Source organism: Melozone crissalis, unplaced genomic scaffold (assembly GCF_028551555.1).
Source record: "Melozone crissalis strain CALT ecotype California unplaced genomic scaffold, PUWL_Pcris_2 ptg000027l_1, whole genome shotgun sequence".
NCBI lineage: Eukaryota > Metazoa > Chordata > Aves > Passeriformes > Passerellidae > Melozone > Melozone crissalis.
The window spans coordinates 70,664,647-70,690,754 of record NW_026535805.1 but is presented as its reverse complement, the minus strand read 5'-3'; the positions used below and the strand labels follow the sequence as shown (position 1 = coordinate 70,690,754).

Sequence of the window (26,108 nt, the reverse complement as noted above, 5' to 3'; positions counted from 1 at the left end):
AAAAATAAGCTAATAAATATAAAAAATATTTTGTATGCCTAATTACAAAAATTCATAATTTATAGTAGTTTTTCTAATATATATTTTATTATCACATGTGTACAACAGGCTGGCTTTCAGGAATAGCCTTAAAAAGCACAAGCAAGAGAGTAGTTCATCTGTGACTTTTATAATGGGCCATAAATGTTTCAGAAGAATGGTCTGGCGAGAGACGTCTTGACTCATGTTTTGTTCTGCAGGCTCTGAAAACAAAGAATGTGCATGTATTTAACAATAAACTACACAGCTTTTGGTTTGAACTTTGGCTTAATTGAAATCAGTGGCAAATTTCTCCTCTTTTTATGATGAACACTGTGGTATAAAATAATCCCCTTCATTGTTATGAATGCATTGTTCTTTCTTCCATTTTCTGTATTCTTTAAATCTGAATTTTCTTTATATGCTGATATTTCTGTAACTGCAAACCTAAAGAGAAAGCCTCTGTTCCCATATATCCTTGAGTTGCCTCTTGCATTTTTCTACAATTCCTCTTTGATCTGCCTGGGAACTTAATAATGAAATTTGACTCAATATCCCTCCCACTACATATAGCTCCTGCTACATCATGTTCTGTTACCTATCATCTGACAGTGTAATTCTTGAAATCTGGCCATTTAATTTGGTCCAAGAAAATGTATCATTTAAGAAAAGGCCATGTTCATTTAACTAAGTGAATGCACATTTCTGTTTTCTTACCAAGCATTGGTGTATGGGCAGTTTCTCGTACAGAGGGAGGGAGGGAGGGAGGGAGGGAGAGAGGGGGGAAAAGAAAAGGATGGCAGGGATGGTGGGTGTTGTTTAGACTCCTATGAGCAAAAATGGCATTTGGCAAGAATCTTAACTACAATAGCAGCATTCAAGATTTGGTTTCAAAATATGTTATAATGCTGAATATTCTCATTTCCTTTTTGCATTACCCCTGCCTGCTATGGGGCTAGGAAGGTAGTCTCACAGAATTTTTGAATTCAGATTTCACCTTCCCCTGCCATGGGACAGGAAATGAAACCTCCCAAAGCCTGGAATCTCTGCATGAATGGAGGGCATTGTAGATACATCTCGTATTTCATCCTTCCCTGCTGACACCCACAATGTCAGTTCTTTCCATCACTGGGGCATGCTGGACTGTTTCTAAAGACAATCACAATGCCCACCTTTTAACTAAGTCAAAACATTTTATTTTCTGTTTTTTCAATTTCCTAGAACCAGTGATTAATATCCCTATCAAATTACCTGATCTTTAGGAGAGTCAACAGGACTATTCCTAGGATGAGAGCTATGCAGGAGGAGTAAGCAATAATGTAGACAGTTTCACCTAAAAATAAAAACATAAATCAGAAATGAAACATCTGCTTGTTTAGTAATAAGAATCAGATTTGATATCTGTATTGGAAACCATACATATGTGAGCCAAATTAGCTATCAATTTTGACAAAAGTAATTAAAAGGAGGGAAAAGATCTAGATGTATGTCAGTGGTAGAAATAATTCTACCTTTGCCATTTGATCCAATGCAATTTTCAGACTTCTTTTAGTAAAAACCAGCTCCAATATCACTTCATATGTATAGCATTACCTTTCACTCTGCTGCAGGGGAACAACTTGTTACTATGATTTTTATTTTGGAATATTCTCCCTTTTGATTTTTAAAATCTTAATGTTATTCTGTGCATCAGAGCAGAATTGGCTCTTACTTATCAACTAGACTTATTTTTCTTTTCCACATATTACTGTAATTACAGTGTGGAGCAATGCTCCACCTAGAATCAAATTAACATCAAATGGGATCTTACACTGTTTTTCTGGGCCCCATTCCTGTAAAGTTTCCTTTTTCTGTTAGGCTTCTCACCAAGAAGTCACTTTGGTGGCTTATGTGCTAAAAATTCCAACTGTTGAAAAACTGGGAGCTGTTACAAATTTTATTTTCCGAAGGAGGAGTAGCTCTTTTTTTCCCTGATGTAATGAATCCATTGGTTTTGATCAAATATGTGAAAGGAACATTTCAGTTGGGAGTGCAATATAAGCCCTGGACACAGGATGGAGAGGTGTGACAAGTGGCCACAAATGCAGAGCCACAAGCATAAAGGATGAGACCTTTCTGTGACTTTCCTGTTTCACTGATTCTGTTGGCTTTGTGCACTCAGGTAGGTTTTGTTTATAGAGGAATTCAAACACAGAGGGCCCTGGCTGCTCCCGAGCTTCTCCATCCTATTAGCCAGTGAAACATTCCCTAAGGAAGGGATGGATCCCTGGGCTCAGCACTGAGCCACCTCTCTGGGCTGTGAGAAGGCCATATTCTGGTCTCTGAATAAGTTATCAGTTATTATGTGCTCCATGTGTTATGTATATGCACACAAAACCTAAATGAGGCATTTCTGTGTGCACTGCAGACAGGCAGCAGGGGTAGTGTGTCATATAATCCAAGCACAGGTGGGGTGGATGCTGCAGCAGCCCTGGCAGCAGACAGTGAATATGTTTTCCACAGCAAGGAAAACAAGGAGCTGAGCAGGGTGTTGGGCCTGCCTGGCTCTCATTGTAGGACTGTGCTCACTTTTTCTCAAAAAACTACCCCACATTCAAGTTTTCCAGTGTAAGAAAATGAAAGTAGTGATCAAACCACAATTTGCACAAATGGAGTGAACATTCCATTTAATCCAGTAACCTACTGGAAGATACTTAAGATGGTGAATTTTTGAAGAAAGAGGTCTGTCTGAGGTCTGTCTTAGAGAAGGACTGCTAATAACATATATCAAAAACTACAACCAGTTTACCTAGCTCTCAAGTCACAGAATTTCTTTAAGATGATGGGTTTTAGCAAAAGAGTAATTTGTAGGCATTTTTTTCAGTTTGAGTCTGAATTCTACATGCAGCTATTTTTGAAAACTTTTTACAAGTGTAGGAGCAGTTGTAGGGGCAACAGTTTCTTACTTTTTTGAAGTGGAAAGTGACTTTCACACATATTTTAGGCAAATGGAAACTTTTAAAATATGTCACCACAAAAATTATTATATCTAACATTATATATTGTACAGTCATGGATGCTTAAAAATAGGCTAAAAAATTTTCAACAGAACATTGTAATCTTTTTCTTATAAAATTTGTAAAGGTGCTTCATTTCAATCAAAACACTGAAGTGACCAACTGAATTTTTTTCTATTTTCTTGACAAAATCTGAAAAAATGCTACATTTTTGATGAATTGGTGGTAAAAGAGATGTTGATTCTGTTCTATCAGGAACAAAGAGGGATTTTGGTGAATCTTACGCTATTGTGGATCTACCTGCTTAGGTATGGCTAGTGCATATTCATCAAACAGATTAATCCCAGCCTCTGCTCAGAGGTTTCTTGGCTACCTGTCACAGGCTTTTTTCTACATTTATAAAACTGTCAGACTGACAATGTTTGATACCTTACACATTAAAGTCACTGGAGCTGAACTAATCTCTCATCCCACAGCAGCTGATATACTTACAGATAAACCCTGCCAATTACCTGTTTATCTAAACACTCTACTCCTTGGTAGGAAATATATGATAACGCTACAATTTACGATGAAATTTCAAAAATTTTGGATCAAGTCCAATTATATTGTATTGCACAAGAGCAGGGTAAGTGTTCTGTATTTCTAGTTTCCTCTTCCATAAACAACCCACAACTTAGCCTCAAAGCTCCATGGTGATGAAAATAAATCCTTATCTTCCCCCCTGAAACACTTTTCAACCAATGTGCAGGAAGCAATCTTCTAAATTATTTGGGTCTGTAAAGTCATTGATATCATTTGCATAGGATAAAGCCAAAGCCAGGCTGAAGATGCATAATTAGGAAAGCATATTAGGAGTTTAGAGAAATCTTATTTGATTTATAACATTTTGATATTATTTTCAAAATAAGATCAAATTCATGCTTGCAGGAAAAGTCTCATTAACTTTCTTATGGTTCTGACTCTGCCCACATCACATTTTGTTAAAAGAGTTGTATCAGCCCAAAGATGACTCTGTTGGCCTGTTCCCTCCTGAGAATGTGAATGTGTTTAAATCCAGTCCAGATTTTCACAAAATCCTGGCATCACATTTTTTACACCAAACCTGGAATAATAATTTTTCAACTTCCATGGTTCTATTTATTTACAAATATATTTGAATTTAGGTATATATGCTTAGATTTATTACTTATTGTGAAAGACTCCTTCTAATAAAGCAATTTTATCCAATGGGATGATTTGCAATGCTGCTGAATAAAACAGAGAAATTGAACGGTTTTTTTGAACAGTAAGCTATATTTTTAAGTATAAACCTAAAAAGAAAAAGCTGAAGACATGCTGAGTTTCTTCTGAGCATGTTCATCTGTAGATGGCCATTCATTTCATCTGGTGAAAGAGTTCCTTGTATCTTTCAGTGACAAACTAAGTAAAGGATTCTTCTGAGATTTTAATGTAGAGACATCAGCAGATTTTATCTCATGTTTTTTGAGCAGAAAATAGCCAAGAAGCAAATGCCTTCAAAAGTCTTCACACATGTGAAAGGCCATACTTGACAACTTAACTGTTTTGCCTCTGTGCCTTGAATTCTTTTTGGGATTTGATTTCAGTAAAGATAAATATTTTGTAAAGATGATAATTCCCTTTGCAGCCTGAGTAATGCACATTTATTAGCATTTGAATCTAGGACACTGAGTTAGATTTTTGGCAGTGGGATTTATGAAACAATTTGCAGTATGGTTTTTACCATCAGGCAGATTTCCTGAATCAAATTCTTCTTCTTGACCTGACTTCCTATGAGACTTTCATGGCTTAAAGTTCCCATCTCATGTACATGACAGCTACAATAGAAAGAATATTTTATTGTATGGTTTAGGCTGCTCAGCATTCTTTTTATTTTCCTAAAGCTATCCAAAATTCTGTTAAGACTTCAAGGAATGGTTTTTGGAAAATATTCAGACTTCAATGTGAAAAGAATTAACTGGGTGCAGGCTGCTTCTTGCAAATATTTATCTGAATCTCCAAGTGAAATGTAAAATGCATTTTACCCACTGAAAGGGTCTGCAGTTAGAACTAGTCACAGGGGTGCAATATCTCACATTTTCATTTTCTCACTTAGTGCAGTATTTCTTTTATTATGACTTGCATTATTTAACCTCTAGAGTCTTGTTCCAACTAGGGATTCAGGCTCCCTCAGCAATTGGCAAGGAGAAGTCAATATTCAGCAAATGCAGTCCCAACAAGATTGGACTACTCTTCCTTTGAAGAGTAGGATCCCTTTGAGGGTCTCTGACTTTCTTCTCTGGCTACACAGAGCACTTGGATGACATGCATGATTCTTAAGGAATTTTAATGCTAACAGCCAAATGCTTAATTATGCACACACAGGTCTCAGGAATCCCATTCCCTTAATCCATTTTTATATCCTTATTATCCCTTATCCAGGTTGCCTACTTCAGCAATAGTTGAAGGATGGAGAGGTTAGAAGTCACTTCATTTTCTACTGCATGCAGATATTGAATTATTTTTTTCACAGTCAGAAGTGTTCTGTAGGAACAGTTCTGGGAACTAATTTGTATTATTAGTCTGGATAATTGTAATCTGTCCTGCACAAGGTAGAACAGGTCATTCTCATTAGAGGTGATATTTGTGCATTAAGCTCTTTATAGTTCTCACTCTGTAATTGGGCCCCTCAAAAGGAAATATAAAATAATATTATTTCAGCAATGAAAACATTTGTATATTAATTCAATATCCTTTAGCTTTATGTTGCCTAATTTCTTATTGTAAATGCATGGAAAGAAAAGCAGCAGTTCTAATAAAAGAAATAAAAGGAAATAAAAGTTGCAGCTCCTCAGCCCAAGGGGTACTGTGTGCCCTTCTGCTGTGTAAGAAGGTGGAGTCTGATGGAGGGTAACACAAGCCCCTTCTCAGACCACTTACTGTGGCTTCTAATTTTGTTGCTGTAACTACTACAGAAAGTCAAGAGAGATAGAAGTAGGTGTGACATCAAAGATAATAATTTGTGTTACACATTATGACTACTACTCTCTAATGACTATACAGAGAGTCAGGCTCTGGCAGGCTTAATAGCTTAATTTTCCCCAATTATAATACAGTGATTGTGAGACATCTATTTCAAAACCATTTGTCAGGGTAATTGATTCAGTCTGATTAACTTTATTTTGTGGATATATAATCTAAGTCAAACAGGTAGGGAGATTTCCAGACCAAATGAAGGAACAGCAGGTCGAGCTCACTTGCCTGAACCCACCCAAGGAGAGCAGTGCTATGGAAGTCATGGGGTGACTTGCCCAAACTCACCATTAATTGCAGAGGAATGGAGCTGTGCTCCGGAAATCTTTTCCCCTGGCATCTCTGTATTTACCCAGTGAAAACCCTTCTTCTGAATAGAAATTTGACCTGGATATTGGAAAGAAAATATCCATTTAAAATATTATTTAAAAATTAATATAAGTGAATATTGTTTGATATTTTGCTAACTGCCACATAATTTAAAAAGGGACCTATTTAAAAATACTGTTTACTGATATTTGATGAACAAATTGAATGAGTGCATAATAGTTCTTCCTGTTCCATCTCAGTTTTTCTTATGGATGACAAGCATGCTTTGAAAATATCCTCTGCCACAAAAGAGCTTAAATTCTCTTTTCACATAAACTGTTTTAAAAATAGGCCCACCAAAAAATTGGGTCCACCAAACCAACACAGAAGTGGTGAGAAAGGGGTAGCAGTCTGAAGTAATTTCTACAAGGCAGAGCTGCGTTGTTAGACCTCAACAAATTTTTTCAGGAAGTCCTGTCCTCTCAGTGGGCATAATTTTATGAATATATCTGAAAATACATCTCTTTGGTTGAAATGAAAAATAGGAGGTATACTTACGTATTATAGTTTACAGAGTGGAAGGCTAAACCATACAAGTATACATCTGCTCACTCACAGGAACAACAAGATGAGAAATTTTTGTAATATCAGAAAGGCACACATTTTTAGCCTGGAACACTGTCCAAATAACAATGGACTAAACCTACCTGTTATTTGGGTTTTTTTCTGTGAGATCCAAAAGTACAGCCCAGACTTAAAGTATTTTGGAAACCTAAATTTTTTCTTTCCCTCACTGACATTTTTTCTTATTCCTGCTGAGACACTGATCTTACATTGGCAATGATCCACCCTGTGTTTCTGCTTCACACAGCAGCAGCCAGTCACAATTCTTGCCTTTTACTGAGTCTGCAGTCCTTTCACTGTGAGCACAGCCTTGAGAACAAGCACTTGGAGCAAAGGCAGTGCCATGCAAGGGTAGGAAGATGAGATGGTGCAAACATCACTCATGGACCAGTTCTAGAGGCAAAGATCCCCTTCTCAGACCCTGGGTATTTGCCTATCCAGAAATGTTTCAGAGTTACAGATCATTGCCATTGTAAGAGTGAAAGTCAGCCAAAGATCACCCCCAGGCCAGAGGAATAGAATAATTCAGCACATGGGGTTGGGTGGGCACTGTACAGTAGTCACTCCACATCTCTGTACTGCCATGCAGAGTATTAAAATGCAGAGCATTAAAAACATGCTTTGGAATAAAACCTATGATCATCACCACCATCAGTTTAGCTGCATCACCACCAGACATCTAGGACGAAGCAAAAAAAAGCAAAAATAACAATAAGCTGGAAGTGGTCTGTAGAGTAGGTACTGATCCACCAAAGGCTCTGGATCCCTACATTCTTTTCTGTTTAACTGCCAGGAAATTGTTGCACAACACAAGAAATATAAGTTTCCACTCTTCAGTCCCAATTAGGTTAGGGAAGTTTCAATCACAAAAACCCTCTAAACATTTTATCCTGAGACTGCTTCAGGGAATGGCAAAAGCTCGTCAGCAATTATTTGATTATTCACACATGAGGATCATTTTTTTGCTTTGTAGGTTAAGAAATAACTAACATGATGATGTGCTCACTCATTTGGACTGTTAAATTCAGCCCTAAAGCAAGCAAGTAAATAATATTCATCAGCAAAATCACTGCTAGAAGTCTCAAGTCTGAGTGTGTTATATTATCACTTTTCCAGGGGGGGTTGTTATGAGATTTTTAATATTTTCTCAGAGTCTGGATTTGAGTAATGATTAACTAAACTAAAAGCTATGTTTCAGCAACTTGATTTTAATTTTTGGGCAGCCTTTGAGGGACATGAAAACAAAAAATACATCCTTATCAGTGGTACCATTTTGGTTTCTAGACCTAAAAGAGCAGCTACTTCATTCAATGAAATGCATGCACAAAATTCATATATGTTTTCAGAACACTGTCCATCAGGTAAAACTATGAAAGAACCATTTCTTTTCATTGATATCTTTAGGTATCACTACTTCTTCCAAGTTAGTTTAGGAATATACTTAATTTTGGAGTATATATGTAGAAGATAGCTGGCACAGGGCATGATGCACCAGTGAGTAACATATCCTAAGAGGATTCATATTGCAAAATAGTTGGTGTGATGAGTCAGAGATTTAAGGAGAACAGAATACTTTGGCCTTTGTTCTGGTTGATGGACCAGATGTCTGCATGCAGCTGGAGCACTGCAGAGGCTGCAGATGAACCTTCAGGTTCAGTTTATACCACAGGAGGCCAGGATCCACCCTATGATAGAGAACCACCCTGTGATGTGACCCAGGACGCAATAAGTGGGGACAAAGAGGAGCTTTTCTTGGAAGGCACTTTGCAGATTCAGACTAACACATTAGTATTTGCTCTCATATTGCCATTTATTGCATTAACAATTCTCTAAATCAGAGGCCTGGCAAAGACATGTAAATTTGACAAAAATATTTAGCTAATTAAGCACATGAAATTCATTACTGGATCTGAGAAAGTAACTATAGTTCATCTCAATTACATCCAGTGTTTTTACTGAAGACCAAATCCTAAAGCCTCCTTTAAATAATTGAAGCTATGTTTTGTAGAATGAATTCTGTTGCTAAATATGTGTAAGGTTTACTAATATTCAGACTCCAAGAAGAAAAGAAAAAAACCCCAAATGCTACTTTGTATTATTTATAAACTTTATTTGTATTATTTGTAGACTTATCTAATCTGCATATTAATATATACTCTAGAAATTATTTCTTTATTTCAGAAAATTCAGGTAATGAGACATGGGGCCAATTTCATTTTTCCCAATACCAGAGGAAGAAAACTCTATGTTCTGTAGGGGGATAGAACATAGTAAATAAAGGTAGTATGTAATGTATCTAGGAACCTAATCTTACCCCCTAAAGAGTTGCAGCTGAGCCAATTACTAAAGATTAGGAGCAGGCCTGATGTTAACAGGCCACAGCTGTAGCCAATAAGAAGAGTGTTATAAAAGAGTGGAGTGGTTGGTTGAGGGGATCTGGAGTCATTTGGCTGCTGTGAGGACAAGGAAGAGTCAGTGCCTAGAGGAGATGCCTGCAAGAAACATCAGGGAGGTACGAAACTCTAGCAATATGGGACCCTTGCAATGTAATGACATTGGAGCTCTTGCACTATAATGGCAGCATGTTCAATTTTTGTTTTGATTTGTGTTTTTAAAAACCAAGAGCTGCAGATCTTGCTGAAACCAGTGGTAGCAAAGATTTGATGTAAATTAGGATCTTAATTCTCTTTAAAACTAATTGTTCTGTAAGTTGTAAGCGTTACTCACGCAAGTCCCTGAAGCAGGATTTGCTGTGCAGCATGTGGTGGAAGAGCTCACACAAAGGCTGCTCCATGGGAGGCACGTTTTGGCAGGTGCACTCTGTGAGCAGCATTGTGCCCCAGATGCTGACGAAGGCTGCTTTGCAATCAGTGGTGGCAGAACAGGGCACGTCATCCTTGAGCAAGGTTTCAAGACAAGCTTCATCATTATAACATTTTTTTGTCACATGTCTCCAACACTTTGACCGAAAAGTTGTGTATTTTTTCCTGGTGGGGGAAAAAAATAAAGAAAAACAAAAGAAGTGTACAATGGCACTTTAACAAATGTGACTTCATAAAAAGACATTTAATGAACACCACTAAAGAGAATGTATTTCCCAGGTACCACTTAAGCCTTAAAAATTGCAATATTCGCTGATAGCTGATATAAATTCTGCTCTGATTTTGAGAAAAAGCAGCAGCACTTCTAATCAGCACCTGCTTCCCAGAGTCCAGGAAACACAGTGTGAATTCCAACAGTCTCAGATACTCAGAGAAGAAATGTCAATACAGGAATTAGACCCATCATCCCAATGAAACCACACCATGTGCTGTTCTAATGGATCCATTTTTGAGCAGTGTGAAGGAAGACTAAACATTCAACTTATTTAGGATTAAATAATCTACATCCAATGTCAACCCCTTGGCCCCTCAAATGTTAACACAATATAAAATGTCAAAGGCTCAGGAAAAAGCACAGTGAACTTCACGATAAATTGATAGTAGAGATAAATTACAGGAAGAATTAACTTGTTACCCAGTTCAGTAATCTCAAATTATTTCCATTTATTTGCTGTTGGGGTGGAATAAAATTGGCTTTTTATGCACTCTATATGACAATAGAAAATATCCATTATAAATTAACTAAAAAATATGTAGATAATTGTTAAAAACAAATTTATAATATTAAACTTTAGGGGATGATAAACTTTAGGGGATGATAAAGGTACTACTATATAGTACCTTAAGCTATTAAAAGATTCTTCCTTAATCATATATGTTATAACATATAATAGCATATATGTTATTAATTTGTTATATATATTAATAACATATGTGTTATATATGTTAATCATTTGCTGTTGATATTGTGTAGTAGCCACAGGCATGTCACATGGAAAAGCATGGACTGTTGCAATACTGGGTAGAAAATTTTTGTAAATATTTTTATTACACAAGCAAGGATCTCAAAGCAGATGCCACCTCTGTTCTAATTGAATTATTTTCATTCACCTCCTGATTTATGGATGTGACTAGCTATAATTCACAGACTAATTTTGCTAATTATATGCATTTATTGTCAGTGCCAGGAACCATTAATGTTCCCAAAATGATGGAGAATTCAGCCATAATGACATTACATGTTTATACATGTACAGACATATGTTTATAGCCGTTTGGCTGTTCTCACTGACATCAATCTGAATAATCTGCACAAAACCAAAACCATCTCTTGGCCTCCTGGTTTATTGACTGAAGGTTAATTTCAGCACAGCTTTGAGGTAAAACTCAACTCTAACCCACAAGGTGACCACACTGAAAAACAAAGTGGGCCACTTGACTGTCCTTAAAAGGAGGCAATTAGGTAGAAATACAAATATAGGTAATCCTGTTGCATGTTTTAAAAATATAAAATGAAATGTTGAAAAGGCATTATCCTTCATGAGTCTGGTGGTCTGTCCATGTTTCAGGCCAGATTTTTGAAAGCTTTTTGCAAGTATCCTTGAGATGAAGAGAATAAGATAAAAGATTTTTGAACAGGCCAAGCTGGTTGCATGGCTGTTGGGTACAAAGGGTCACACTCTGCCCTTGAAAGGTAATTACTTTTACCAAACAAACTTTGTCTGGTCTGCTGCACAACTTGGGCAAACTGCTGGAGGGCAAAGGTGCAGACAGGCAGGTGTTATCTGAAGAAAGGGGCAATGAAAATATGAAATAGCATAGTTTGTCCAGCAGAAATGGTGTTAAGTGTCATGATACAGGCAGAAGAAAAGCATGCATTAGATTCCAAACCTTTCTGAAAATTAATCACTTCAGTTTACTTGTGGGATTACTTCAGGAATTACCACAGTTGATCCAAACATCTGTGATGATGTCAAACACAGCAGATACACTGCAGAAAATAATTTTGTTATGGCTGGGATATATAGAGTATAATAAAAATGGTTTGACAAAACCATTATTAAAAAGCACCTTAGTGGGCAAAATACTTCTACTCACCTGCACAATTCATTCTCTTCACACATCTGGATTACATTCAGACATGATGGGGGTGGAACTACAGTAACTGCACAGGGCTTGCCATGGAGAAGTTCTTTGGCTCTGTGGCAGGATTCATCATGCTGGATGCAGTCACAAAATATCATCATTTGGGCAACTTCAAAAGGCATGTTTCCATAGAAGAACCTTATGGCTGCTTGACATCCTTCCACGTTGCACTTCTTATTTACTGAGCACAGTTTTAGGTACAGGGACAGCTGTTTGTTACACACTTCATCTTCAACACACTCCCTGTTCACATCCAAACAGCTCCTGTTTGTTGTGTGTGCTAAAACCAATAACAGCTTTTAAAATAAAATCTCAAGAAAATTTTTCTCAAGTGATGAGTGGTAGGTGTCCTGTCTACATAATTCCAGTAAATCAAGCTTGATTCCCAAAATTGTGATCCAGCTCCTCCTTCTTTCTTGCTTCTTTTAAGCCTACTGATTAACTTCATACTTCTTTCTTGCTCTGCTTGCACTGCTCACAAGCAACCCTCTTGAAACAGGTGAAATCTCCAGTGTGCAGTCCTATGCTCAAGTAATGAAGAGAATATAAATGGCCTTTTTGTGCTTTTAACATCAGTTTAGGTATTTCGAGACTGAAATAAACCTTCCAAAGATATCTAGAAAATTCTAGACCCTAAAATGCTTATGGGGTAAGATTTGCCTCTGTAAGTTTGGCAGAATCATGGTTGTTACCTGATTTCCTTTTACATTACTTGATTTTTGGGTTCTTGTCTACCCAGTACCTTAACTGAAGATATGTTTGGTTTGTTAACTCCCTGCTCATCCATTTCAATGAAAAGTATTAATTTTAATCTGAAGAAATGTTATACACTGTCTGAAAATTGAGCTAAAATTATTTATTGGGATTCATAAGTAAATTCAGACTTACCTTGTTTGGAGAGAGCAGATAAACCCCATTGTAATTTTGTTTCCATACTAATATTGTCTAGAAGAAAAAGATACAGGTACAGGCATAAATTGTAAATAACATCTTAGCCTTTTAACTTTAAAGTATTGGCTGTCTTGCTGGCATAGCACCAGGAATAAAAATAAATAAGAATAAAACAAATTAATTTGACCAAATAAAACCCACTAACAAATTCTGAATTCACTATTACATATATTCATAAGTTTTGGGGTCAAAGCACAGTTTATCAAAGGCTGCTCCTAGCATTTTTTACATATTTAAAGATCCTGTAGACTCAGTAAGAGTTTTGTGGAGCTTCTCAGTGCATTATAAAGTCAGATTTCCTGTAAATATTTAAAAACCAGGGGCCTTAATGTGTTTATCAATGGACCAGTTTTCAAGTTCAACTGACTGCTTGTCATGACCTAAAGTCAAGGCTAGCAGACGATTCTTGCTATTAGTAAATTATTTTTGTTGGTCTTATACTGCTTCTAGTTATAGCAAAAAACTGAAATTGACTGATTTAGAGCAGGTTGTATCAAATTAACTCATTGAAGAACAACAGTATTTGCACTTAGAGTATCATATTGTATCAGATTCTGAATTTATTTGTAAATAAACCTCCTAAAATGATCATATTTCCAATTTTGAATTGCAAATGGGCAAAAATCTCTTTTTGTAGACTGTGGACACTACTGCTATGTAGAAAGCGTTAGGCTGCTGGAAGAGCACTAACTTGTGTCAGTGACCAGATTTTTCTCACCATCAAGATCACCATTATAGTCATCATCACTGTCACCAGCTCCCGAGGCTTGGCTCTCCTGCGAGTGCTGTAAGCAAGGGTTGTTGAATATTCCCTTCCAGATTTTGATGCATCTGGCCCGACGCGGCTCTGGGCAGGTGCACCTTCCCAGGGGCGTTGTCCTCAGCTCTTTCCAGGCCAGCAGGCACTGGGCGGGCCGGGGGGAGCTGCAGGTGCCCGCGGGTGCCCGGCAGTGCCGCTGGAAGCTCTGGTGCGCGGCCCAGCAGCGCGGCTGCTCCCGGCACAGCCGCCTCGCCACGCCGCAGCTCCCCGGATCCCTGGGGCTCCTGGGGGAGCTGACACCCAGCTCAGGGTCCGACCCCGAGGGAGACGCCAAATAGTCTGCAGAAATAGGTACAAGAAGAGTTATAAATCAAATGGATGGTGGATCGTCATCACAGCGCAAAAACTTGGGAAAAGGGTGCTTGTCTGAATGCATTACAGCAAGTGAAACAGCCCTAGCTTAATTCTGAGCTGTGTGCAAACACATAATAATTCCAGTCTTACAAACTAATGAATCTTCCTCGTGTTTACTGTGTGCTGTTAGCTGTATAGTACAGTCCACTCTAACAGTTCAGCAGTAAAACAATAGTAAAAAATCCTCACTAAAATTACTGTATAAAGAGTTTAACTTCTCATAATTTTAACCACCTACAGCTTGGACATATAATGGATTATCATCTTAAGCAAATGCATCATTTTTAAAGAGAGAATGACAATTCCAGAAGATGGTTGATTCATTACCTAAAATAGCAATTGAAGTTAGACAGGGAGAATTACTCCTGAAAGTGCCTAGCAACACCATATGCTGTCCCTTGTAGGTAAACTCAGCACTACTCTAAGTCTATCCAAACTTGTTTCTATAGTGGTGAGAAATGTAATGTCAATTGTCAAAAAAGATATAACATTATATCATTTTGCTAGAAGCAACTGTTCCAATGACAGCAACATTAGGCTTCAGATATCCATCCTTCTTGTTTGAGGCAAGGAGTTGGGGCAGATCAGGATGTTACTATTCCCTCTGCAATAAGGCCATATAGTCTAGTACTATATGAATGTCCAGCCTAGTACTATGATGAATGCTATGTGAGGCCAGCAGGGTGTGATGGATCAGTGCCAGGAATCACTTTGAAACTCACTTTGCAGACTCTCATTCACTGGCTGATTTTATCTCTCTAGTGTCAGCTTTGTTAATCACTATGCCAGGAGACTTTGGACCAGAAACTGCAACTTCTTCATGTACTAAGCAATTCTCAATTACAGAGACAGACTTTCTGCAGGGATAGGGGTTCTCAGAAAAATAAAAATAAATTGAGGGGAGCTTGGCTCATTGATTACAATAATATTTTTAAAAGATGCACTCTGAATATTATGTACAGCTTTATGCAGGTGGTGACTATATTTCACACATCCAGTAACCTCTCCTAGATGTAGTGAAGATCATCCTGCAACACAGTGTGACACAACTGCATCCCTGTGCATCCCCATGCACTCATCCTCCCATTCAGAAGTTACTGAATGTGGCTATATACACAACCTAGATCCAGTGGCTCTTAAATTTCCCTGGGCATTGAGTAGCCCTCAACACACACTGTGTATTCACTCTTGCTTTCCTGTGGATTCAACAAAAGTTTTAGAAGTCATTTGGATTTTTCACATGCATTTCATTGCTTTTGTTTGTGGCATTTCTTTCATATGCGTGATGGAGCATGAATATCAAAGAAAAGACAAGACTAATTTTGGGGGGCATTTATCACACTTGAGAATATGCAAAGAAAGTCGAATCCACTTAAAATGGTGGTTGCAAATTACTGGGTTTGGTTTTCATAATTACAACTTCATGTTCAGTTACCTTTGTTGATGCTGCACAGTTTCCCAATCAAAGTTGTGATCCTACAGATATCGTCTGTAGTGCAGACACAGTTTCTAAATTCTGGGTATTCGTCAGCCAGGACCTGGATTATTCTATTACATCCAACACTGTCTTCTGCCTTGCATCTATTACCTAGAACTCACCATTAAAGTTATAATTTCATTAATGCTTATGAATGCTTAAGGGATATGGTTACATAAAACAATTTCAATTGAAAAACAAAAATATTATGCTTTGCCAAGAGAAGACAGTTAGTCTTATTTTACAAATTTTAAATAACATTCAAAGTAATATAATAAAGCTGTGGGTACAACATTGACTTCTTTTATTTGATCCATTCCATTGCCAGAAAATCTGCTCTCAAAGTACACAAAACCTTAAACTCACACCTTTTATTTTAGGCAGGTCAGGCATTGACACCAAACTGAACAGGTGCCTGGGAGTGGAAGGGGCACAGCCTGAGCTGAGAGACTTATCTTGGTCCTGTGAAGCAGAAATGAGGTGCCTGGTACAGGGACAGGAACACGGAGTGCAGGCTTGAGGCATCACTGTGTGATGGAGTGAGAGACACGACACAGAGGGCAGAGGCAGCCCCATGATAATGGTGATGAGAACCCCAGGCTGAGGAGACGCTTGCTCTTCTCTCTCTCATTTGAGGATGGTGCAAGCCTAAAAATGCCATTTGGATATTCCCTTGAACCCCTGCCCCATAGAACAACTTCACTGCCTAAGTTTAAGAATGACAACAAATTTAAAGCAGCCCAAGAATAATCTGATTTTTAGGACTTTTAGAATAAAAATGAGGGAGAAGTTAATATCAAAAAAAAATGGTGCAGAAACTTTAGTTTGCTGGCCCAGTTTCATGTCTGTTTGCATGTGCACTTGGACTCAATGGTAAAGACACACAGGATGTCAGGTCATATTTTCCACGTATGTGTGGTGAAAATAAAGAATATGTAATAGCTTGTGGTACAAAGGTAAATCAATCAACCATCTACTTTGTGAGATAAAAGCTTTTCAAAAATATTATTATGATGATAGTGGGATTGTGTGCATCCTCAGCAAATTTGCTGATGGCACCAAGCTGTGTGGCACAGTTGGCACGTTGGAGGGAAGGGATGCCCCTGGAGGGACCCTGGCAGGCTTGAGAAGTGGGACAATGCAAACCTTACAATGTTCAATAAAGCAAAGGGCAAGGTCCTGCACCTGGGTCATGGCAATCCCAGACACACCTTCAGGCTGGGCAGAGAAGGGACTGAGAGCAGCCCTGCAGAATGAGACTTGGGTGCAAAGGTTGATGAAAAGCCCATCATGAACTGACAGTGAGTGTTCACTCAAAGCCAAGTGTGCCCTGGGCTGCATCAAAAGCAGCATGGCCAGCATGTGGAAGGAGGTGATTCTACACCTCTACTCTGCTCCCATGAGACCCCAGTTGGAGTGCTGCATCCAGCTCTGGTGTCCTCAGCATAAGAAGGACATGGGACTGTGGGAGCAAGTCCAGACAAGGACCAGGAAGTTGATAACAGCACTGGAGCTCTTCCCCTACAAGGAACAGCTGAGAAAGCTGGGCCTGGAGAAGAGAAAGTTGTGTGGAGACCTCACAACCTTCAGTATCTGAAGGGGCCTAAGGGAAGCCAGAGAGGGACTCTTTGTCAGGAACTGTAGTGACAGAACAAGGAGTAATGGGTACAAACTGAAAGAAGAGAAATTTAGGTTAGATTTTAGGAAGAATTTTTTTACTGTGAGGATGATGAGACATCAGAAGAGGTTGCCCAGGGAGGCTGTAAATGCCCCATCCCTGGCAATGTTCAAAGCCAATTTGATAAGGCCTTGAGCAACCTGGTCTAGTGGGAGGTGTCCCTGCACAGGGCGGGGGGGGTGGGACTAGATGATCTCTAAGGTCCCCTCAACCCTTATCAATATATGATTCTATGATTTATTATTGATTAAGAAAGTTACACATTACTTAAGAATGTTACAAGTGAAGCAATTTAATTTGATTTAGATAAGTTTTATTTTGTTAAAGCCATGATTTACCTTGTCAAAACAGGTACGTGGATCCCCAAACCAGCACATTTCCTCTCTTTACCTCATAGATATTAAATGTCTCACAATATGTAGGAGAAGCAGTCTGTGGCTCACGAGATCCAGCCAGGTCACAGGGCAGCATGAGGGCTGGTTTCTGTCCCCTGAGCACACAGGCTGATGTCTCTGCCCTGCAAATGGTGCTGCCTGCTCCCAGCCTGGCTGGTCCCCACAGGTGTAGCGCAGCAAAGACTCTGCACTCAGTAAAACTGCAAGTGACAAGAAGTCCTGTGTCACCAGCACCACGGGCAAGCTTTGATGTGAGCAGGGCTTTAAAATCACTTGTATGTCGCTGACACAAATAGCAGTGGAAGGCAGTGGAGGCAAAGCTCTGCAGGAGGAAACAGTGCATTTTGCCACTGCCTGAAGTGATGAGAATCAGCTATTCCTGACTTCACATCCCTGTTCTGATCCCCCTTTTTACCAACAGTCTCTGCATTGCCCTTTCTCCAGCTGCTGACTAAGGAGGGTTTGGGGCGATATATCAAATAATACACTGCTAGTGGGGAATGTCCCAGGCCAGCAAGAGCTGCAGGTCCCAGCCTCTGCTCCCACTCCACCTCTTCCATCAGCAAAGAAAGACCTGATGGTGGCTGGGGTTGCCTGTATCTCTCCAACCCCATCCTTCAAATTTCCTTCTGCTTTTTCAGAAGTAGATCATGACCCCAGACCCTTAGCCCTCACAGTTCCACAAGTCAAGGAACTCAGGAGATTTATTGAAGGCCACAGACATAGGATACTTCCTGACCATAAAAACAGGATGGAAAGGATGCAGTCACATGGCCCATGAAGATGAGTGTGTGGATATTCTACTCTGCATTTTATCAACTAAGAAAAGGAGAACAAAAGAATTTCAGGAAAATATATTCCAGTAGAAAGAGAGCAATAAAGATTAGAAGGGGCTGGTGTAAAAAGTAGCTTATTCACAAAATTTGTGACTGCCTTTTTCAAGGTCCAGAGCACACCTCAAGGGTGAAGGTGAGTAGAACTAGAAGAATAAACCCCCATGCCCCAGTGTATTTTGCACAGCACCCCGGCCTCACTCAGCTCACCTGTCTTCATGGCACTGCCCAGTCGTGGCCAGGAGTTGGGGCTGAGTTCAGTGGCCCTGTGCTGTGATCTCACTGTGCTGAGTCAGCACCTGACAGCTGGGGCTGGGGAGAGGCTGTGGGGCCACCGACATGCAAAGGGCACAGACACAAGCAGGAAGCACATCAGATTTATGGGGCTCCCTTGCATGACTTCTTAAAAACTGTGTAGAAATAACCTATTATCAGTATTGCTCTGTTTGTACATGGTATTGATTCAGCTGTGATTAGCAGCAGAAAATATTTTATTACTGGTTTTCAATTATTGTTGCTTTACCAGGGATTAGTTCTAGGTAATATATTTTATCTTATACATATGCTTCTAAGGCATTTAAGAAAAAAAATGCTCTCTCAACCTAATGTTTGGCAGCCATTATTCATAATTTGATTTATTTATAGGTGCACAATTCATGTACACAGGACCACAGATAGAGGTGTGGCAGAGTAGAAGCTGACACTCCCAGGGTGATAATCTCTGCTTTTGCTTAATCAGCTCTTCAGCCATCTCAGTGGGAATTGAATTTGAAGACTGCAGGGGAAAGTGTGAGGTTTTCCTCTCTAGCACTGGTGAGACCACAGTTTGAATAGATCTCCAGAGATGCTTCCAACCTCAATGAGTCTGCTATTCTAGGAAAATTAAACTCATACAGATCTAATTCAAAATGTAATTCCTTACAATGAAAGTGATCTGAGTTGTTTTTTTTTTTTAACCTTTCCTGTTTCCCATTCAAAAAAAAAAGAAAATTTATACTTATGGTTAAATCAGTGTTCAGAAATGTCTTTTTTTTTACATTGAAACAACAGAAGGAAAACAAACAAATAACCAATCCCACAAATACACCATAAAAACCCAAACCTAAAAATCTTCATTCAGCAGTGCTGAAACTCTTTTGATCTTTTCAAAATGAAAAATCTTATTTCATCAAAATTTAATATTTCTATCTTTTCTATCCTGACTGTTTTTTCTTTCCACCACATTTTGGCCACAGAGGTGAAAGAAGGATTGGACCCTGAAGATTATAAACTGAGACTCTTGAAATGCTGCTGGAGTAGTGGGGAAGAAGTGATGGAAAATTTGACAGGAAAAGGAGTGACTTAGGCAGTAGTTTGGAGAGTGTTCCCAGACCTGCACTGAAGAGCAAAAGATGCAGGTTCTGATAATGTACACATTTAACTTTGAGGTTACCATCTGATGGACTGAGTTATCGAACTCGTACCCCAAAGGAGTTTCATTATAATTTGTATTAGGTTTTCCACAAAGAAACTAACAAAACAAATATTTACCCCATTGTCTATTGCCTCCAAGTGACATGTTTGTGCTCAAATGACATTTTCCATTCCTACAGCATGAAGTTTCTAGGCTTGCACATGACAGTCAGTGTAATGTTACTCTTACTGAAGATGCTGCTGGTGGGTTTTCTATCACTGTTTCTGTGGGCTGTCTGAGAGGTACCACCAGCTGTCTGACTGGATTCACATGCTCTGGAATCATGGTGCTAATAAGCACATTTAGTAAAATTTGTCCTAGACCCAACACAATATCTGAGAGCTCTGCAATGCTGGAGAGTCCTTGCCAAAAGATATTATCCTTAAGAAACATACAAAGATGCAAATCCAAACAAGCAGTCACAAGAATGAGTATTTCTGGAAGATTTCTCTGGCCCAGTTACAAATATCTTTAATATCAGTGAATAAGTACATAGGATAATAAGAAAGAGAAATGTCATATTATGGGACAATGTCATACATCCAAAGGGGGGCCACAGAAGCAATCATGTTTGCCCATTTCATCTGGCTGCAGGGTACCAAGATTAACAGGCTACAGCACAAATATATATCTTTGTGGCAAGTAGTGCTGGTGCTAATGTGTTTGGGAATGATGTGAGAGAAATAAATTCAGCTTGTTCTGTTTTGGTCCTAGAGAGCTCATCTTTAGGGCACTTGAGCCAGAAAGTACTGCATATTCCAATATTATTTTTTCCTAAACAGCAGCCATATCTTTTGAAACTGTTTCATTTCACATAAAATATTCAACAGATCAATAGAAAAGGGGCTGAAGCTCAGCTGCTTTGGGAACTGTTGTAACTGTTATATTATCATATACTTTTCATTTACTTCATCTGTTCTTAAAAGTATTCAGACATTCTATGCAAAGTAGATAAGTATCTGGAAAGGGACACACTAAGAAAGACCCCAAAGAGAATTTTCTACTCTAATTATTTCAAATATTGTCTTGTGACTTGGGACATTTGGAACATCAAATACATGCAACAGATCAGACAGACAGAGGCATTCATTCAGGTAGCTCATACTAGAGGTGAATGTTTTATCTGTTTCTTATTCTAGTACAATAATTAAAAATTACTCTAAGTAACTACCACATTGTTTTGGGTATTGTGTTAGATTATAGAACCACAGAATTGTTTAGATTGGAAGGGACCTTCAACCCCTCTGCCATTGGCAGGGATGTGTTCCACTAGAACATTCCTGGAAGGTTCCTCAAAGCCCCGTCCAACCTGGCCTTGGACACTGCCAGGGAGGGGCAGATCAACTCCTGCAAATTGTGGAAAACAAAGCTGGAACTTCTCCAGTTGCACACAGGCTTTATTTAACAGGATCCCACAGAAGCCTAATTTCTGCTGAATTCAGATTTCTTGAGTTGGTTCAGGCTCTGACTTTGTTCCTAGTGCAGAAATTTCACTTATCACTTTCTTGAAGAGACAGTGTGACTGTTACTAGAAGTAGCATTGGCCATTGCAAAGGATTTCAGAAGCTGATTGTCTTCTGCCCTAATTTTTCTCTTTGAGATTTCACGGACTTCATTTAGTTACCAAGCAATATTGTAATAAACTATGAACATGCAATTGCATATAGCAATTCAAAATCAAGGTGTGTACACCATACAGAATTACCTGAAATATTGCAGGCATCTTCAACCACATTCCAGACACTCTCACATCCATTTCCAGCATTAATACATTGCTCCCTCAAGTGCAGACAGTCAGTAGTCTGGACAGTAGATATACATGTGAAGTAAATGAACAACACTGTAAAAACAGAATATAATGACTATTTAAAGCAGTAGATACTGTACTGCTACTGTACTGTACTTTTCCTTTAAACATAGATTTTAAAAATATAATTTACTATGGTTTTTTCTATAGATTCAAGTTTGCTATCAAATTATATTTTAGCAGAACAAAGTTTTCCTCCATTTTGTAACTGGAAAATTAAATTTAAATGTTCAAAGTTTCAGTGTGGCATATTTTGCATTGGTTTTGCCCCAGTATTATAACAGTAACCATAGTTATGTATGACATTGATGCATGGATATATAGAAATTGTTGCAGTTCTGAGCTCCATAAATTACAGAAAGGAAGACAGTATAAAATCCAGAAGAAACAGTACTTTATTCACATAAAATCTCACCAAACTAAGCTGTTTAGGAATTCCTATTAATAGAGTGTGGGAAAGAGATTTGACAACTACAAAACTGTTAAATAATAAATATGATTTTATTTTATAAATACAGTACTCTTCACTCTCTTTATTTTTATTTCACAGATGCATAATTTCTTGAAAGCAATCTTCACATATATGTCTTCATCTGCTTTCCTGAGTGCATTGAGCCTGCTAATTACATTAAAAAGTTCTGGAGGTTTCAAGGTAAAGAATTTTATAGCAGCACTGCCTGTGACTTATCAGTAGAAAATTAAATTGCCTTGTTAAGAAAGAATAAATCAGCTGGGGTTTAGCTCTTTCATTAACATTCCCATGGTAAGGCAACCTCTAATTTGTAATCATGTGTCTTTATTTTCTATAAAATTAAGTTTCAGTCACTGATTTCAGGCCTTATCAAACTACCTGCTGAACACCTGATGTGTTTTCTTTAGTTGTTGAAGAACACAGCATCTTTCTGACAAAATACCTTTCCCCCCCACCCCCGTCATGTTCAGGTAAATTCATGTGGAATTTGAGTGGTTTCCAGCATTGTTTAATCCCTTAAACATCATTTGCAAGAGGCATGAAATGTTGCATCAGGATTTGTTCAGACCCTAGCTGAAGAAATTAACTTTTTTTCAATTATACATTTTAGAATAAGAAATTATATATCAAATATCCCTCTTGATAACCTCAAAGAGCACTACTGTTTAGAGGTGATGCCATTCCTTCTGGAAATTATTTGTCAGGGATATAATGCTGCTGCTGTAGCATTTTCGGACGCGTGTCAATAAATATGAGGCAACATTTAATACATAATGATGGACAGGTGCAACAGCAACTAGTGTGCCTGTGAGACAACAGAGAGGCCACATGTGCTTATTATATGTGCTGGTGCTAATCCTTGCTCAGTGGTGCATATTCCTGGCAGTTCTGAGATCCATGCAGGACTGGTGGTGATTTCCAGCCTCAGGTGATTTCCCGGGCTCTGTCTGTCCATCAGCCTTGAGGACATACTGACAGAAACAGCTCCTACCTCTTGGCCTTGAGGAATGTGCAGCTGGCCCTATCCATAGGACAATTATGGCTTATTATGACAGCATTTTAGTTCTAGGACTGCCTCCAAAAGGTCTTTCTTATTTTGAAATTACTCCCTATTTATTCAGATGACAGAAAAAAAAAAATTGCCAAATACCTTACAGGGCAAAATGGCTGCATATATAAAACAATACAAAATTATAAACCCACATATTTATTAAGAAAAGGTATTTTCCTGGATGACTGTTTATCTATTTTTTAGGTTCTTACACAACAGAAGGTTTACTCATCTGACTAGGATTCACATCACTAAGTCTCTGTGCTCTCTTCCTCGTGTTCAGACAGTTTTCAAGGACCAGTGGCTGGGACAATCAAAACAGGACTGACTGACGTACTGAACAGCCTTCCTGCTACGTTTTAGGGAGTATTTCACACTGCTGCCCGTTTTGAACCTAACTGGAAACTGGTCCCAAAATAGGAGGTGATGTTTTTGCAAAATGAAGAGGTGAGTAGCATAATCTATGATTTAAGGCCCTTCAGCCGAAGGAAGGGCTTCTTTAGGTCAAATGACCTATTATGGATGGGTCTTTGATTCCTCAGCAGAACAGAGGGGGTACACAGCCAGAAACCTACATGAAACAAACTGTCCTATACGATTTTAGAGTCCAGGGCACTGTAGCTTATGCAATTTCTTAAACTGACAGATATTACTTTAGTTGCTCACTTTAATTATTTACTCTAGTGTTTGGAATACTAAGGGATTCTGCATAGAACAATTGAGGGTATCAAAGATTTAGTTTGCAGCTAAAACTTTTAGCGGGATCCATATTGACAAGAAGACACACATTTAAATTTCTACAGATGTATGTATTTTTATGCAAAGGCCTATTGACTTGCTGGGTAGGTGTACAATTCTCTGTTTTCTGTAAAATTTGGTGCCTAAATTTAAAAGGAGGGGGAAAAAAACATTTTAGCACCTTCATTTTGCAGATTGGGAACTGAGGAATGGAGGAATTACATTTCCCAATTCTGCAATCCTAAAATAATGCAAGTAAGTAATGATGAATATTAGGAAGCCAAGCTGTGGTTTCTATCCAATGGCAAGAGCAGTAGGATAACAAGCTCCAAAGGCAAAATGGCAAACTACAGCTGAATATATTTTGAATATAGTTGAAAAGTGATAAAAGACAACTTTATTTTAACAAAACCTAGGACAGAACTACCTATGGAATACTTTTAACACGGAAATATCAGTTTAGAGTAGTGGGGTGTTAAAGAGAGAAGAGCATGTATATAGTGAGGAGAAAAGGAGAATAACAAAAATTAACATACAACATACTTGTCTCATCATATTCTCCTGTACCAGGAGAAATCTTTCTGTACCAGCTTTGCTGATTTTCCCCTTTTCTCCACTCAAGCCCAAAGGCAGTGTGAGCAGCCCTGTGTGTAGCCCCGGCAGCACCCAGCGCTCCCCGGCCAGCAGACAAGCGGCTGTTCACCCAGACCAGGTGTCCCCGGCCAGCAGACAAGCGGCTGTTCACCCAGACCAGGTGTCCCCGCCGCTCCGCTCCTGCTTCCCGCCGCCCTGCCCCAGCCCTGCCGGGGCGCGCTCCCGGGGCCGAGCCAAGCCTGACACCCGCAGGAGCAGGAGCCGTGCCGAGGGACAGAGGGAAGGAAGGGGAGGCCGGGGCCGCGGGTCCGGTGCTGCCTGCCCGCCCGCCGCACTTACCGGGGCCGAGGAGCGCGGCCGTGGCCATGGCGCTGCCGCAGGTGCCGAGCGGGGCCGCGGGTGCCCAGCGGGGCCGCCGGTGCCGGAGCGGGGCCACAGGAGTCGGAGCGGGGCCACAGGCGCCGAGCGGGGCCACAGGAGTCGGAGCGGGGCCACAGGCGCCGAGCGGGGCCGCGGGTGCCGGAGCGGGGCCACAGGCGCCGAGCGGGGCCGCGGGTGCCGGAGCGGGGCCACAGGCGCCGAGCGGGGCCGCCCCTTCAGCACCGGCCCGGGGACAGCGCCCGCCGGGCCCGCCCGCCGCTCCGGGCGCTCCGAGCGGGGGCAGCGCTGACTCCCGCCCGTACAGCGCTGCCCCTGCCTCTGCCCCTGCAGCGCTGCTCCTGCCTCTGCCCACCTCCTGCGGCCAGGGCACGGAGTGAAGCTTCCCGCCCCCGGGAGCGGCCTTGGCTGCCGCTGGCACACCCTCTGCGTGCATTTCTTGTCTTGCCACAAACGTCCAGATGACACGCAGGAGTTCTTCGGCATCTTCCACGCGATCTGGCACTCCCTCCGCACTTAGTTCTCTCTCATTTGATCTCCAGAGAAACCAACAGAGTAGGTCTTTGGCTGCCGCCTATAAGCTCCTCTCTGAAATGCCTGTTGCTATGTCCTATCACCTTCTGTAAGCACTTTTCAACCCATTTTAGGAGTGAATTTGTTTTCATCTCCCATGTGGAATACAATCTTGATCGGTTAAGGAGAGAGAAGACTTATGGAATATGTTGGATGGCAGACCAGGGGAACAAATAATTAATCTATAGTCTGGTCCCAGATTGGACTATGAGAGTAACCTCAGGTGTTTCACTAGAATACCTCAAAAACCAGTTTGCCATATAAGTCAGCAGCTGACTTGGTACTTAACAATGGAGCAGTCAGCCATAAAGGATACAATCATACACCTGCTGGCTCCAGTGTGCGTGCTTTGCTTTTGCAGTGGAAGGAGGAGGAAAAAACAGATCCCTACTGATTTCCCCATGCTACTCATGAATCTTATTTTCACAAATTTTTTACTGTATTTGGTCCTTAAATGCCTAAACAAAAAGATGTTATAAAATTTTCAGCTTAGCTATTGGAGAGACAGATATAGCGGTTGAAATCTT

The 26,108-nt window shown here is 39.7% G+C and overlaps 1 protein-coding gene across 1 annotated transcript; it reads right to left on the bottom strand.

Annotated features, from left to right (window-relative positions):
• On the bottom strand, positions 1 to 25,494 carry GFRAL (GDNF family receptor alpha like). Its single transcript, XM_054279055.1, has 10 exons — positions 24,970 to 25,494; positions 21,674 to 21,770; positions 15,568 to 15,726; positions 13,650 to 14,057; positions 12,896 to 12,952; positions 11,960 to 12,287; positions 9,708 to 9,967; positions 6,336 to 6,434; positions 1,270 to 1,351; positions 1 to 242 (listed from the first exon to the last, which is right to left on the bottom strand). Exons 1-10 carry the CDS (start codon positions 25,492 to 25,494, stop codon positions 155 to 157), a joined length of 2,103 nt encoding a protein of 700 aa, XP_054135030.1. The 3' UTR covers positions 1 to 154.
• Between the last annotated feature and the right edge of the window lie 614 nt (positions 25,495 to 26,108).